The sequence below is a fragment of the Choristoneura fumiferana genome, chromosome Z (genome assembly GCF_025370935.1).
Source record: "Choristoneura fumiferana chromosome Z, NRCan_CFum_1, whole genome shotgun sequence".
Lineage (NCBI taxonomy): Eukaryota > Metazoa > Arthropoda > Insecta > Lepidoptera > Tortricidae > Choristoneura > Choristoneura fumiferana.
Window position 1 is genome coordinate 904962 of NC_133472.1, and position 12359 is coordinate 917320.

The 12359-nt window shown below is 38.7% G+C and overlaps 1 protein-coding gene across 1 annotated transcript in view; it reads right to left on the reverse strand.

The window, feature by feature from the left end:
* Nucleotides 1–745: 745 nt before the first annotated feature.
* LOC141440461 (histone-lysine N-methyltransferase EHMT2-like) overlaps nt 746–12359 on the reverse strand; it is a 35607-nt gene continuing 23993 nt past the window's right edge. The window contains 4 exon segments of the mRNA XM_074104979.1: nt 746–4637; nt 6420–6468; nt 6471–6617; nt 9470–9692. Coding sequence (XP_073961080.1) covers nt 4529–4637; nt 6420–6468; nt 6471–6617; nt 9470–9692 — 528 coding nt within the window. The 3' untranslated portion in view covers nt 746–4528.

The window sequence follows — 12359 nt, forward strand, 5'->3', positions numbered from 1 at the left end:
TTTTTTGTGTGTATTCGGTAGGTCTGAGAATAGGACGTAAACTATTTTTTACCCCGACGAAAAAAAAGGTGTTTTAAGTTTGACCGCTATGTGTTGTCTGTGGCACCGTAGCTGTTAAACGGGTGCACCGGTTTGAATGCGGTTTTTTTATTTGAAAGCAGATTTTCTAGCGATGGTTCTTTAACATGTATTATCAAAATCGCTCAGCCATTTTTGAGATATTGAACTCTGAAGTGACAAAGTCGGGGGTTTTCCATCTTGTTGGTTAGGTTATTCATACTTTTATCCGGACGGAGTTGCGGGTAACACCTAGTTTTTCTAACTGTTCTATATTCTTCTCAGGATCTCAACTACCTACATACCAAAGATCTCCACACCAAATCTCTATTTTTAACCCCCGACGCAAAAAGAGGGGTGTTATAAGTTTGACCGCTATGCGTCTGTGTATCTGTGTGTATGTCTGTCTGTCTGTGGCACCGTAGCTCTTAATTTCAAAATATATAGGAGATGGCGGCGTGCGTGCAATCGGGAAAAATCCATTATGGACGACTGGAAATTCCACAGAGTATAGACACTAGTTAGAGGCATAATAACTTTATCATAACAACAAAATAGATAATTTCATGGTGTATAACATTTAATAACGTCTTGGCACAGTTTTGTTCTGTAAGATCACTTTCTTGTTCGTATAGACTAGAGGGCTATGCGTATAGGAATAACGCAGCAGGAAAGTAAAAAGAAACACTTGGATTTCTCAATGTTATATTAATTATCAAAACAGATTGTTTTACTACAGTCGCTAACTAAGCATCTGTAGCTTGTACACGATGTTCACGTGAGGTCAATAGAGTACCTACGGGACTACAAAACAATAGTAAGTTATGACGTAAGATCAATAATACCAAAGATGACGAGATCTCAACTCTTCTCGGCAAAAACGCCTCGCTTGAATAGTGAATAAGTGAATTTTACTTTGAATAATTGTCCACAACGGCTCGCATTATTGTTAAAGGTGATGTAATGTTTGTTCAAAGTAATTTTAATTTAAATCCATTAATTATTCAGAATTGTTATAAAAGAAATCTAACCTAACCTAAAGAGTTCTACGGACAACAATTTATTTTTTTTGAAAAGTTTTCGATTTCGCCGAGAAATTAAGTTTATGACTAATAAAAGTTATGTGACCAGATGCGCAAGCTTTTGAATAATTCTTGGCAATGAGGGCTATCGCGTATGAATTCGCCACTAGAGGCGCTAGTGTAGCGTGAGGTCTCCGAAATGTCAATGTCTCATAGTTTTTGGGTGAGCTACGCGGGTTTATTTATAATAAGAATAATTTTGTGAATATTATGCAATATCTGAAATTAATTATGGCAAATATGCGTTCCGGGGCAATGAATGTCTATGTTTTGAGACAGGTTTGTCTTTCGGAAACCTTTGTCCTCCCTTTTTTCCGAACAAAACGGACGAACTATGCAACACTGTGGCATTCTCGATATTTTTATGGTACGGTTTTAAGGTGTATTAAATATGATTTTAATCTAAACTTTGTTTTCACACCCGTAATTACACACTTTGAAAGCCATACTTAAAAACCTCACGCAACAGTGCGCCATCTAGTGAGACAAAAAACGACAGCCCTCATTGACACTAATATTGGTCCGAGTTAAAATACAGTAAGAATAAGATTTAGCTTTAGAGGTTTGTCACTATTACTAGATGTTGTAATTGTAATAACTTTGGGATTAAACCTGTTGTGGACCAGATTATCTGCTTGGTAATTGACCCGTAATCTGTGGTATCATGATCGAAGATTATTAAAAATGGTTTCGTCGAATGTATATCTTAAATTATATTATGTCGCATATTGCAAACAAATTCAATTGTGATTTATTTATATATACCTATATTACTTAAAATTAACATCGTGAAAGTCACATACATATCACAGTACACGAAGAGCTTAGTATTAAAAAAGAATAATTAAAAAAAAACATGATTTTCAGTAATATTAAAAAACGTTGTATACTGCGTGAAAGTCACTCTAAATATTTTACGTGATGATGATTGAATAAGTTCGACTGAAAAACCCGGTAAGGGATTTTTATAGCATTTTTTAAACAATTTAGTATCTCTCGCCGCTGTAAAATACACGCTGTATGAAAACATTTGTTGATTTAAAAAAAAAACAAGAGAGTTTCACAGGACAGTAATTCTGGAGTAACTTTAAAACACCTTGTATTTTGGCCTGGTACAGTCACCAGCATTAATATCTGCCACAGCGGAGCGTGTAAAAATATCTGACACGTCCTTCCGGCCCTAGAAATAGAGTCGTATCAGATATTTATGCACGCTTGTTGTGTCAGATATTGGTGCTGGTGACTGTACATGTTTTACAAGAATTTCCCCGCGGCTTTGCACGCCTGAATCATTAAGCTCCAACAGTTGAGTTGAATCGCGATTTTACCAAGTTCTCATGGGAATTCCCTAAAATACACTAGCGATTTTACCCCGATCCCGTGGGTATATCAAGAGTTTGCATATATATATATCAGGGATGTCATGGAGCTCCGTATCCGTAACCAAAACTATCGGATATCCGAAATAAAAAAACTATCCGTAACCGAATCCGATATAATTTATTTTTTTTTATTCGACTGGATGGCAAACGAGCAAGTGGTTCTCCTGATGGTAAGAGATCACCACCGCCCATAAACATCTGCAACACCAGGGGTATTGCAGACGCGTTGCCAACCTAGAGGTCTAAGATGGGATACCTCACGTGCCAGTAATTTCACCGGCTGTCTCACTCTCCACGCCGAAACACAACAGTGCAAGCACGGCAGGATTAGCGAGCAAGATGGTGGTAGCAATCCGGGCGGACCTTGCACAAGGTCCTGCCACCTGCAAAAAAAAATTCGGAAAAATTTCGGATAATTTCGGACACGGGCGGAGTCTAAATGCGACATGTTGTGACAGGTTTTTCTCTTTGCCCAGCCGAGCCGACAGAACATTGCATTGAACATTTGTATTTTACTTTTACACTTCCTTAAAAATCCAATATCCGTAACCGAAACCGAAAGTTATATCCATAACATGCCTGATATTATATTAGTTGGATTTACATCGAGAAGGGATGAGTTACCTTAGAAACGAAGTAGAACCTTGTACAAGCTACAACAGTAGTCACTAGCACCAATATCACACAACAAGCGTGCATAAAATATCTGATACGACTCTATTTCTAGGGCCGGAAGGACGTGTCAGATATTTTTGCACGCTCCGCTGTGACAGATATTAATGCTGGTGACTGTACACTTTTACAAATTTTAGAATACCTAACTAGACTACAATACAATGGCGAGTTTAACGTTACAATGTGTGTTGATTAATAAATTAAAAACATCAAAATACGATAAATTATAACTAAAATAAAATATACGAGTTATCGTAATTAGTACAATATAATACAGATTTTATACAAAATTGACCATAAAAATCAAATTGCTCATTTCACCATGACATGACATGTGATAGATTTTATCACTATCCCGTGGGAATATCGGGATATAAAGTAGCCTATGTGCTATTTCAGAGGTCCAGCTACCTACATACCAAATTTCATGACTCTAAGCCCAGCGGTTGTTATTTCAAGATTTTATCCCCATCCCGTGAGAATATCGTGATAAAAAGTATCCTATATTTTAAACCAGATTATAAACAAAGTTTTTGCCAAATTTCATCCAAATCCGTCCAGCCGTTTCAGCGTGAAGAAGTAACAAACATACTCACTCACTCACACAAAGTTTCACATTTATAATACTTAGTAGGATTTCGTAACGACCCATATAGATGATAATAATATGAAAAATAATGAAAAAACTGTCAAAAAAATTAGGGACACTCACAAAATGAGAATCCAGAATTACCTAATTCTGAAAAAAAAAACTCATGTTGCGTCATTTAAGGGGCTACCCGAGGTTTTCATCGATTTTTGACAAGTTTTGAATCGTATCTCCTACTTTTGCACTACAGATAGAATTATAAGTCAAACGGCTATCGGTTCTCCAAGCTTTTATCTCCATTTTAGTCTACCGGATTTTGAAAAAAAAAAAACAATTAATACTTAATTTTGTATGATTTTTTTAAACATTGTCTGCAAAAACACTTATTTCGCATCTCTATTGACGTGAAAGATCTAACATATACGAAATCTACATATTTGGGTTCGTCTTTGACGTCTCGAAAAACTGGTCGAGGGTTTTCATTTGAAACTAATTAACACAAAAGTTATCGCAAGAAAACCAGTTTTTTTGCCTAAAACTGTTCAACTTTGATGCCAAATATCTCGAAGGCAAACTTTGAAGTAAATATGGGATACTATATTGCTTAAAGCCGTTGTTGTTAGTATAATAAGCTACAAAAAACATTAGAAAACTAAGGAATTCAGAACGATGCCCCTTCGTGTAACTTCCACCGTGTCGGTATATCTGTAGTCGACTTATCGTGTTTACTCCGAGTCTGTCGGTCATTCGGCGTCGTCGCTGGACTGCAGGGGGTACCGGCACTCCGGGGCGCCGCACTCGCACCGCATCCATTTAGATTTGACCGACCAGAACTTGTCACCGTAGTCGAACCTGGAACAGCACTTTTATCAGGCAGCCGACAGCGTTCTAATCTTAGCTTATAATAAATAGCGGTTACTGTAAGCACAATAGGGATGGGGATGTTGACACCATTAAAAAATAATCCGAAGACACGACTCCAGTAGAAAAATGCTTTATTTTAGCCCTGAAAACTAGATTAATTTTCGATTAACTGCAAAATTAGATTTTTGTTGCTTTAATAGTACATTACTGCAGACGCCATGAAGTAAGGGATTGATGGACGAGTTCGGGGTAGACGGCCGAGTCGGAGGCCGGATAAAACGAGTCCAGCAATCCCTGTTCTGGCCGAGGCTTGTATAGTGCTTTTCTCAAACAATGTGAGGAAATATTTCATCCATCCATCGCATCGCATCGCATCGCAGTATCGCAAATGCTTACAGAGTAGTGGTGGTTGGCTGTTCGTAATTTTTCCTTTGTCAGTTTAATGTTAGTAAGCAAATTTAAAAAGTTAGAGCAGCGGACAATAATGGATTTTCATACATACTTCGTGGCCTAGGCCAAGAAGTTATGTAGGGAGGTGGTAGGGAGCCATAAATGAGAAACTTCATGTCTCCATTTCGTGACATTAACGCATACATTTCCGAGCATGTTTGAGAAAAACAAATAAATAGTTCATTGAGTGTGCGAACAAGTGACGCCATAAGTTGCTATTTCTATTCAAACTATGGAAGAATTGTGTTTTGACAGCTCATAAAAAGTACCTCAATTGATTGGTGGTGTCAACATCCCTTTTGTCTAAATAAAAGTACTAGTGCATTTTTTGACAGATTGTCAGTTACTTTGTTAAACTGCCGAATCATGCGCAACTTCTAAAAAAACGGACGCTCAGAGTCCCCGTCCCGCCGCGACAGTCTGCGTTTGCAAAACGTTCCCCAGCGTGTATGCATCTTCATGTCTATAATAATGTTTGTAAAGTGTGTGACATCTAACAGCGCCCCATGGGAATGGTAAAGGCTATCCTAAAAAAGTGGTTAGTGACCCTGACATATAATGACACAGAAGCTCTCCTCCATCTCTGCATGTAGTGATGAAACACGCACACAAACACAAACACACACATTTATATTAGATATTAATTTAAATTCTAGTAAAATTAAGCGACATTGTGTAATTAGCTTTTCTGTTTAGTCTATCTGTTTGTTCATCTGTGACGTGTCTCCATAATAGAATCAATGTATACAGCGCACTGCTAGGCCCCGAGATACAGGCTCAGCATAGCTCGGGGTTTGTAAATAGACAAGCCAAGTGTTTACAAATAAATTTATTATTATCGGCTGGTGAAATAGAACAACTGTGCTCCAAAACAAGTTATTATTTAAGCTCTCACTCAAGTACCTACATCATGAACGCATCCTGACGGCGAGACGGTAGTACTCTCATCATCATCTCATCATCTCCATTCCATTCTCGTCGACATATTTTTTTTAGTTTTTTTTTTTTTTTTATACGACTGGATGGCAAACGAGCAAGTGGGTCTCCTGATGGTAAGAGATCACCACCGCCCATAAACATCTGCAACACCAGGGGTATGCAGACGCGTTGCCAACCTAGAGGCCTAAGATGGGATACCTCACGTGCCAGTAATTTCACCGGCTGTCTTACTCTCCACGTCTCTCTTAGTTAAGTCAACTATTACAAATCAATTTCGAGAAATGCCTTTTGCCGAAGCCCGATGTGCAATCTTTATCGCCCGATACTGCAAAAATAGACAGCCGTTGCCCAGGGGTCGGTCATGGCAGTGGGGGCACTCACGTGAGCTCCTCGCCCGGCGCGATGTCCCTCGCCGCGAACAGGCACACGGCGGCAGCCGAAGGTCGCGGCCGCCGGCGAACACCCGCACCGGCGCCACGTTGGGCGCGCAGCTGTGGTTGACGAAGCGTGCCGCGCTGCCGTACCGCGCCGCGTCCACGCACAGCTGCACCTTGTACTCGCATTGCTGACAGAAATACGTACATGTTATAAAGTTATCGGGGATTTGGTTGCCACTCGGGGTGAATGGACTCAGAATGTACACTACAAAGCCTAAAATAAATTGTTGATAAAAAAATCGTTTTTAATACAAGCTTTTTTTGCTGACTGTACTTGTATTGTCACCCAAACTACATTTGAATACCAAAAATGCTGAACCCATCGCACGCCTCTCAAAATTAGTTACTTTTTTTTTGTTATTAATTTAATTAGTATAAGATTGGTTTTTTGGAATCTTTTTGTATTTTTTATTTTAAAAATACAAAAAGATTCCAAAAAACCAATCTTAATTTGATTGCTTAGAAACGATATCTCTTGTCCGGGTGAGCGGTTAGTTCCAAAGGAATGCCGAAAAAGTTTGAGGGCTTACGGCATAGATGTCGCTAGCGTCGCTGCTTAAGTGACTAAGTAAGAAACACAAGCTGAGATATGAGATGCATAGGGAAATTCGTGTCGGTACCGTTGACCATCAGTGGTGTAGCGGTATAGCACGCGGTACGGAATACCGAGGACCTGGGTTCGATTCCAAGTGATGGTCTTATTTTTCTGTTTTTTCTGTGCATCTATGTTTCAGTTTGTATTTTCAATTTTAATTAGTATAATTACATTAGGTCTTATAGTTTTACTTGTTAGTGTATTTCCCCGAACATGATCAATGCTGTTGCATGCCTGTTATTGGTGCATGAGCGGGGGCTATAACTTATAATTTAGATTAATTTAAATGTCTTGTTCATGTACTGTTGGCATGTCTAATAAATAAATAAATAGATTTACATAAGTTTATCAAATTTCAAGTCGATTGGACAACTGGAAATGGGTTAAATTTAACTTGAAAGATTTGACCCAAATAAATAAACAAACGAACAGGGCAAGTTAAATAAAAGCTTGTAAAAAATCCCTGACTTTTTCCTGACTTGGTGAAATGTTCTAAGTTTCCCTGACCAATCATGTACATTTCAAAGCAGGTTATACGACTTATTTTTTTACTGCCCGAGATATTAATAATCTATATTAATAATTTCGTCAAGGGGTACGGTAGACTCGAACGAAATGCACATCAAATTGAAGAGCGTAAAAAAATTGACAATCCGAGTCGACAACTTGTAGGCGGAAAATTCGGATTATCGAGTATTTTCAATATAAACTTGAATAAATTACTAAGTATATAATGGCGTTGCGAAGTAAATATGTCAAAGTCATCACATCAAAGTGGCGTTAGTGTCACGTCATCACGTGTCACAGGTTTGCATTTCGTTCTCCATTGTGACCTCTTAAGGGCCCCACACACGGTACGATTCGTCGATTTTCATCAGATCGATCGTACAGACGAATCGTACCATATATGGGGCCCTTTAGGTCTAATTTCTTTGATTATGAGACAGAGACATCATAGTTATTTGGGCAAATAAGATTTAGGAGAAATATCTACTAGAGAAATACCGATACGTAGGTTAGCTGTGAAAGTACGTTTGTGATAATAATTAAGGCTGGGAATATACGTCAGATTTTTCGATAAGTACGACAGTCTTTACACTGGCAATTTTTTTTTTTCAAACATATTATTATGAGTCTACATTTTACCCGAGCGAAGCCGGGTTTTCATCTAGTTATTTATTAATTTATTTTTGTCATTTCGTACCTACTTTGTCATGAATTTCTTTGTTTCCTTCAAGCTAGACCCGATGATGGGAAATCACTGCACACCGAACGTGCTCACTTTTTCGTTGACTGTTGTTATAATACCACTCTTTAACACGCCGCCCAGAACTGGAACGACTTGTGTCAAAATGGATTTCTAGCAAATTTCCCTAATTTTCCCTGACCACCTTGAGCTTCCCTGACTATTCCCTGACTTTCCAGAAAGTGGACACTGGACCTGAATCATTAGCCCTTTATAAGGCAGAGACGATTTAGCGACCAGTTGTAAACTGAACCTTATTGCTTTCATAATACGTCACAATTTCCATTGTAATTATTGAAAATACGACTAGCTTTAAAAATATTCTTTGTCACGCATGTATTCGATCTGTTTTTGATTCTGTGGTAGTATGCTCCAATAAATGGGGTCTTATAAAGGGTTAAACTAGTATGGATATTTATTTTTCACACCTCCTTCAGAAAAGTAACTTTTCCTCCCTGACGAGAGGGAGCAAAGTGCAACTTTTCTGTTCAAGGCTTTTCTAAGTGTTTTATTGCAAATGCCATTTTTTGAAGTTGATAATTGTAAAGCCACGCCAATTTCTATGCTGGTTGTTCTTTAATAATATTTTTTTTTCAAGTTTCTTAATGCTCGGTGGAAAAGTTGTATGAGCCAATCAAGAGCAAAATAATTTTTATCTTGGGCGTCAACACTTGAACCGCTCATTACACTCAGGATAGAATCCTTCACAAATAACTATTGTGTCACAAGGGAGCAAAATGGTGTGTTTACGGCGAGGGCGTACGTTGAATCCAGAATGTAGCGAAGGATTCTACAATAGAATCCTGAGCGTAGCGAGGGATTCTAAAGTAGAATCCTGAGCGTAATGAGGGATTCAAGTGTTAACGCCCAAGATGAAAATAATTTTGCTCCCGAGTGGCTCATACAACTTTTCACACCGAGCATTAAGAAACTTGAAAAAAAACAAATTCTAAATATTATTAAAGATCAACCAGCATAGAAAATGGCGTGGCTTTACAATTATAAACTTCAAAAAATGGCATTTGCAATAAAATACTTAGAAAAGCCTTGAACAGAAAAGTTGCACTTTGCTCCCTCTCGTCAGGGAGGAAAAGTTACTTTTCTGAAGGAGAGTGTGAAAATAACTATATTTGCCCTCACCTGCAGCAAGTCCGCTTGAGATCCAACGCGAACATGTAATGATCCGCCGAGCGGGTATCCGCATCGGCCATACTGAGCAGCTCCCCGCAGTAGGTCGCGACGGGGGCGCCGCGGGGCACGCGTGCCAACGCGCGGAGCCCCCAGCCGCGCGCGCCGCCCGCCCGGAACACAGCCGCGCGGACCATGAGCGAGCCCTTCTGGGTGGCGCGGGTTATGCTCGCGTTCGTGCACAGCTTCTGTTGGCGATGATTTAGGTTTAGGTTTAAGTTAAGAGATGCTTTGTTTTACTTTAAGAACAATACAGTTCACTTAAAATGAGCTTACATAATAGGGATGTTGACACTATTAATAGTTATTTATGTGGCTGGTGCATAATGAGAGGCATTAAAGTACGAGTGTGGTTTTATGAAACGAGCCGAAGGCGAGTTTCATAATAAGATCACACGAGTGTTTTAATGCCTAATTATGTATAGCCGCATACATAACTTTATTTACATGCATATCATAAGTTTTCTATAATATGTTCAGATATGGCCTGTATTTTGACTTTGACTTTGACTGTGAATAATAATTATTATCTACATGCATGTCATAAGTTTTCTACAATATGTACAGATATGCATTGTTAAAAAAAGTATTACCGATACTTTAATGTAAACATTAAGATGCACTGTACTTTAATGTGAACATTAAGATGCACCCGCAGATACCAGGTTTCTTAATAAAGGCCATTTGATAGTCGTTTCTGAACGTATAATAGGGAAGTTATGATATGCATGTAGATAAAAAATAATTCGAAGACACGACTCCAGTAAAAAAATGCTTTATTTCAGCCCTGAAAACCAGATTAATTTTCGGTTAACTGCAAAATTAGATTTTTGTTGCTTTAAAACAAATAAATAGTTAGTTGATTGAGTGTGCGAACAAGTGACGTCATAAGTTGCTATTACCATTCAAGCTCTATGGGAGGATTGTGTTTTGACAGCTCATAAAAAGTACGTCAATTGATTGGTGGTGTCAACATCCCACTTCCTTATAATTAAGCATTTCAGCATGATCGCCTGACGATTTGTTGAAGTTACACAGTGTTATTAATGTGTTGTTTCAATTTGGTTTTAAATATACTGAGAGACTCGCAATGTTTCACATTATTTAGTACTTAATCCATACTAATCTATATTAATAATTTCGTCCAGGGGTACGGTAGACTCGAACGAAATGCACATCAAATTGAAGAGCGTAAAAAATTAGTCTATCTGAGTCGACAACATATATCCGCAAAATTCGGATTATGGAGAATTTCGTTAAATTCTAATGGCACTGACAAACAAACCGCAGTTGCCATCTTGGGTAGTTAATAAACGTTCCGTTTCATACTAGCTAGCTCTTAGATACGGCTCGCCTTCAACACATCGCGTGCGTCACGCCAAAAAAGTATCCATTACAAAGAACTGTGACTCATGTGACTGTGTAAAACGAAACGTCTTGCCGGAAAACTTGAATGGATCTTATCAAAACTCAAAACTATCACCAACTACCTTCAACTATAACTATCTTCAGTTGTTGACGTTTGTTCGAGTCGACAACTTGTAGGTAGAAAATTCAGATTTAGCGAGTATTTTCAATAAAAAATGGAATAAATTACTGAGTATATATAATGGCGTTGCGAAGTAAACATGTCAAAGTCATCACATCAAAGTGGCGTGAGTGTCACGTCATCACGTGTCACAGGTTTGCATTTCGTTCTCCATTGTGACCTTTTAAGGCCCCACACACGGTACGATTCGTCGATTTTCATCAGATCGATCGTACAGACGGATCGTACCTTATATGGGGCCTTTAGGTCTAATTTCTTTGATTATGAGACAGACATACGTAGTCGGTCCCAAAGTTCTGTCACTGGCACATTATTTTTAAATTTAAAACATGATTTTAAGAAAATTTGATTGAATTCCATTTTTGAATGTTTGTCAATTATTTTAAAACAATAAACAGTCATTCGCTGCAATTTCTCACGATGGAGTGGACGTTGAAAGAAAACCGAATAGCTGTTTTAGCATTGCACCGCTGTGGGCACTCGCCAAGTACCATTTTCAAGTTGCTCAAAAATGTAAATATAACGCTTAGGTTTGTGTACCGTACGATTGACAGGTACAATGAAGTCTCCAGTGTTGAGGACAAGAAAAGAATTGGCCGGCCTCGCTCCGTACAAACACCAGCAGTGATCAAAGCGATCAAGGCACGCATAGCAAGAAATCCTGTCCGAAAACAGAAGTTGATGGCTTTGCAGATGGGTGTCAGTAGAAAAACCGTCAAAAAGGTTTTAAACGAAGATCTTAAGTCTGCGAGCATACAAAAAATAGAGTGGGCACTTACTTAATGCCCGTCTAAAAACAATAAGGTTTAAAAGATCCCGGAAGTTGTTAAAGCGGTACGCGAAAAATCGACACCGTGATATCCTCTTTACAGACGAAAAGATTTTCGATATTGAAGAGAAGTACAATAAACATAATGATAGAGTGTACGCTAGGAGCTCTGAAGAGTATTCTCTGATCTTATTACGGGCCAACTGAGGTTCATTTTTGCGAAAAAGGGGTCAAAAACAGTGCGAAAGTGTACCAAGAGACGGTTTTGGATAAGCATGTCAAAGATCTACCCAACACGCTATTTTCAGGTCATAATTTTGTGTTCCAGCAGGATTCTGCGCCAGCACACAAAGCCAAGACCACTCAAGCCTGGTTTGGCCGTCAAAAAATCGACTTTATAAGACACGAAGATTGGCCTTCCTCCAGTCCGAACCTTAATCCTCTGGACTTTAAAATTTGGCAGGTCTTAGAGGGGAAGGTCTGTGCTAAACCCCATAAAAATTTGGAGAGCCTGAAGTCATCTTTAAGAAAAGCAGT